Raw genomic sequence first — 5,022 nt, forward strand, 5'->3', positions numbered from 1 at the left:
CCATATATTTAAATCTGGATTCAAATTTGTTATTCTATTGAATCTGCATTGATTTTCGGTATTCGTCTGAGTTTCGATGAAGGTCGCCCCGAATCACCCATAAAACAACGTTGGATGTTAATGGTGGTTGATTTGGGATTTGGTTTAAAAATCAGGATCCAAATCCAGATCCCATTACATAAGGTCCGAGTAGATCGAATTATGCGAACCCGACTCGTATTCGGACCGTTGATATCCGTACCTACATGGCCTGCAAGGCGGAGGGGCATAATGGGCATTATAAAAGTTTCCGCCTCGTGATTCCGGAAATTTGAAAAGCAGGGCGGGAACTGTGGTAACCAGGGTTAGTTAGTTGGCCGGGTCGAATCAGGGAATAGCTGGCAGACTAAAGCTGGAAAGACCAACCCTGGTTAACTAACTGACAGGGGGTTAGGGTCCAGGGGAGGAGGGCCGCTCCCTTCCTCTCTTCCTTTCCCTCCTATAAAACGGCTTACGGCCAAGAATGGTCTCGCAGCGGCAGCGTCGGAGAGGGATTCAGTGGAAGGCGTCTTCGTAAACGCTCTTCTTCTTGCCCCCCATTTTCTACTTCTTCCTTCCCTCCAGCGTTTTCTATCCCTTTTCCCTCATTTGATTCCTTCCCTTCTTTGCCGAAAATGAGGGAGTGCATCTCGATCCACATCGGTCAGGCCGGCATCCAGGTCGGAAATGCCTGCTGGGAGCTCTACTGTCTCGAGCACGGCATTCAGGTCGACATCTCTCCTAACCTCTTTTCCTCTGTGTGTACGTGTGCGCCAGTGTTCTTTTCCGTCTTGGTTATCGTTGAAAACCTAGTCTATCTGCGTGTGCTTTCCTGTCATGGATCTCTTTGAAGGCCTGGTAGTGTTATCTCTGATTTTTCCAGAATCTATATGGTTGAGTGGACTCATTCTGCATAAGTGGTTGTTCTTTCAGGCCTTTGCAGATTGTCTCTCTTGTGCTGATTGATCTTGCACTTTTGAGACCTGAGTTAAAGTGTAAATATATTTCTAGTTTTTTGTGTCTCTATGTTTCATTTTGCACATTGTTTTCAATTTCCTGTTTTAGATCTGCATGTTATCGGTTTGTTTTCGTCGGATCTAGAAAGTATATATTGTTTCCTCATGGAAAGGCGTGTTTCTGTGAGATCTTTGCTTCGAGAATGTGTTGTATCAAGTCCGGTTGTCTTATTTTGTGTGATCTATTGGTAGATCTCTTTGTATGTAGATCTAGGGCCTTTAAGGCCGTGCAAAAGGTCTTCTTTTTCATTGTAAGTAACTTGAAACATTTCCGTGAAAACGTAGCCGTCCTACCTCTCAGACGGAGCTTCTTTTTGAAAATTCCAGTTATCTTACAGTAAGCGAAGTCTATGAGATGTAGATTAGCGGGTGAAATTTCGCCGCCCGTTCGTCCGACGCTGTTGCTTCTTTCAAAATATAAAGCCTTAGATTCTTGATATTTATTTTTGAACTTGCTTTGTTTATCCTTATTGTATGCTAGTTATTCCATCCGTTTGAGCACTTTCTTTGTTTGTTTTGAATCTTCTGTGCATAACAAAGGATGCGAAGTGTTTTTCGGTCGCATTAGATTGCATCTGTGTATATGAATGGACGTTCTTTTGTTGCCTGGTTCTTATATCCAACGCCTGTGCATATCGTAGATATGGAGCAATATTTTTTTCTACTTTTATTATGTCGTATTTTCTCAGGGTTACTTCCCTGACAGTTTTTGTGTTGTTATCGCCAAAGAAACGCGTGCGAGTTACCATTCCTTTTACTTGTTGGTCCCTGTTTTCCTTGATTGGTGTTATATTTTATTTGTATCTATCGCGATCTTATTTGATTATCTTCATGGAACGTACTTTTATTAGGATATGGATTTTCAATGCAGCTTCTTTGCATGCTTGCGCAAAAATAAAATTCTTATAACATCCGGTACATTTTCGAAACCAATCGTTTTATCGCTGCATTAAAGTTATGAGCGTGTTTGTAATAATTTCTCCTTGCTTATGCTAACCTGTTTGCGGAATAGCCCAATCCCTGGCGTTGGTTTTGTTGTTATTGTACTGATCCCAATTATATGGATGTGTTTCGCGCAGCCTGATGGGCAAATGCCTGGTGATAAGACAGTTGGTGGAGGGGATGATGCTTTCAACACCTTCTTCAGTGAGACAGGTGCTGGAAAGCATGTACCACGTGCAGTTTTTGTGGACTTGGAGCCTACTGTCATTGACGAAGTAAGGACTGGGACATACCGTCAGCTCTTCCACCCAGAGCAGCTTATTAGCGGCAAGGAAGATGCTGCCAATAATTTTGCCCGTGGTCACTACACCAGTATGTATCTGCATGGGTGCTCTGTTTTGCAAACTTTAGTTGTTACCCATCTTCTCATCGATCTGTTTATTGTGTTGCAGTTGGCAAAGAAATTGTTGACCTCTGCTTGGACCGCATCAGAAAGCTCGCTGACAACTGCACTGGTCTCCAAGGTTTCTTAGTTTTCAATGCTGTTGGTGGTGGCACCGGCTCAGGCCTTGGATCCCTTCTCTTGGAGCGCCTTTCTGTAGACTATGGAAAGAAGTCCAAGCTTGGCTTTACTGTGTATCCTTCTCCACAGGTTTCCACATCTGTTGTTGAGCCCTACAACAGTGTACTTTCCACCCATTCTCTCCTAGAGCACACTGATGTGGCTGTCCTTCTCGACAACGAAGCCATCTATGACATCTGCAGGCGCTCTCTTGACATTGAGCGCCCCACCTACACCAATCTGAACCGCCTTGTCTCTCAGGTCATCTCTTCGTTGACAGCATCTCTGCGGTTCGATGGTGCCCTCAACGTTGATGTCACAGAATTCCAAACGAACTTGGTTCCCTACCCCAGGATCCACTTCATGCTTTCCTCTTATGCTCCTGTGATCTCTGCAGAGAAGGCTTACCATGAGCAGCTGTCTGTGGCTGAGATTACCAATAGTGCCTTCGAGCCATCTTCCATGATGGCGAAATGTGATCCTCGTCACGGAAAATACATGGCATGTTGTCTCATGTACAGGGGGGATGTTGTCCCCAAAGATGTGAATGCTGCTGTTGCAACAATCAAGACCAAGAGGACCATCCAGTTTGTCGACTGGTGCCCCACAGGGTTCAAGTGTGGTATTAACTACCAGCCACCAACAGTTGTTCCTGGTGGTGATCTTGCCAAGGTTCAGAGGGCTGTCTGCATGATCTCCAACTCGACTAGTGTTGCTGAGGTGTTCTCTCGCATTGATCACAAGTTTGATCTAATGTATGCCAAGCGTGCCTTTGTTCACTGGTACGTTGGTGAGGGAATGGAAGAAGGTGAGTTCTCTGAGGCTCGTGAGGATCTCGCTGCACTGGAGAAGGACTACGAGGAAGTAGGAGCTGAATCTGCAGAGGGTGAAGATGGCGATGAAGGAGACGAGTATTGATGTGTTGTGCTTTTTTACTACTGGTTTTCAGACTTCTTTTCTTGTTTGCCTGTGTCATGTCTTGTGTTCCAATGTTTACGCATGTGTCGTGTTTTCGAAGGTTGATCAACTTTTAATATGATGATGGGGATACGCTAGTGTGTCGTATGTGGTATCTTTCAGTCTCTGTTCAGTAATGGTAAAAACCATCACTCTTCTGGGTGTTTTTTGGCAGTATGTTCCTGCTTAATTGATTTCCTTTACCCGCTAGAATTCTCACCTCAGACCCTCCATGCGTTTCAAGGATTTAAGCCCACTTAACAAGTGGACCTAGCTTTCATTTCAAAATTTCCTTGTTGCCCTATTCAATCGAGTGTGGGGCTGACATTAATTTTTCGATTAAAATATTGAGTCGTTAAGTGGGAATGTTTAATCTTTATTTATCTGTTTGCTTTTCTTGTTCTGCAATAGAAACATTAAAACGAAATCTATCATTCACTTGATGTGGTTAAGTAAGATCAAAACAATGGACCTGTTAGAACAGCTCGATTTGGAGGCCAATAGTACCAAGGCCAATAATTTTGGTCCCGGCCATTTTTTATGTTCTTTTTAATTTTGGAGAGAGAGAGAGGTGTTTGAAAGCTGTAACTGCTTCCTTTCACAATTAGGAAATAATTGCAAGTAACTTTTCCTAGGACGTACCGATTTTTTTAACGTACCTGTTTGTGTGCTGACATCTGTTGGTCTGGAAAAGCGAATTGAGGACGTCGTCCTTGGATGGAATGCATTCAAAACTTTGAAATTCAAATTTGGGACGGTAACGGTCACTTTTTCATGACCTTTATTTTAATAACTTACCCCTAACCGTTTCCTCCTCATAGTAGTGTTTATATGCGTTCTTTTCATTTTTCTAATTTTCTAGACACCATCTTTTTCTATTTTTTATGATTCAAACCGAATGATCCTTCCATCAACTACTTCTGATCAGAAGCCCTTCCTTATTAAACTTCCGATATATACATAAAAAATCGGCCAAAAAGAGTCGCCGAGCCACACAAAGAGATTGGTGATTCACTGGAAATTCACAGATGGCTGAGCAAAAGGGAGACGTTATGAAATGCAGGGTCTTTGCTAAGAATAAATGCGATGTAAACTGTTAGCTGTGGCAGCGACAGATCTTGGAAGCTGCCTTCAACCTTTATTACTGACTCCCAGGAGCCACCGTAACCAGACTTTGTTGTTGGTGCGCATCTGAGTGCACCAGGGGCAGAGCCAAAAATTTTTGGATGGAGGGGTTAAGTTTCAAAATCGTAAAAAAACCAAAATAATAATTTTCAATTTTTTCATATATGTGAGACTATAATTTTAAAAATTTACGTATGAATTTTTTATTTTTCAATTTCGATTTGCCTTGGTTACATTGTTTTTAATTAAATCATATACAAATGACAGTCAATCTCGATACGTTTGTTTGGTGCGTTTATGAAACAAAGGATTAGCTGCATTTTGCTGTCACAAAATAGGTTGACAGGGTTAGGATGTTGCACGAGTAAATCAGCCAACAATGCTTTCAACCATACAATTTCA

The 5,022-nt window shown here is 42.5% G+C and overlaps 1 protein-coding gene across 1 annotated transcript; it reads left to right on the top strand.

The window, feature by feature from the left end:
- The first annotated feature begins 494 nt into the window (after positions 1-494).
- On the top strand, positions 495-3,672 carry LOC116253330 (tubulin alpha chain). Its single transcript, XM_031628104.2, has 3 exons — positions 495-746; positions 2,114-2,348; positions 2,429-3,672. The coding sequence occupies exons 1-3, from the start codon at positions 654-656 to the stop codon at positions 3,454-3,456; spliced, it is 1,356 nt and encodes a 451-aa protein (XP_031483964.1). The 5' UTR covers positions 495-653; the 3' UTR covers positions 3,457-3,672.
- Positions 3,673-5,022: the final 1,350 nt, after the last annotated feature.

This window comes from Nymphaea colorata, chromosome 4, assembly GCF_008831285.2.
Source record: "Nymphaea colorata isolate Beijing-Zhang1983 chromosome 4, ASM883128v2, whole genome shotgun sequence".
Taxonomy (NCBI): domain Eukaryota; kingdom Viridiplantae; phylum Streptophyta; class Magnoliopsida; order Nymphaeales; family Nymphaeaceae; genus Nymphaea; species Nymphaea colorata.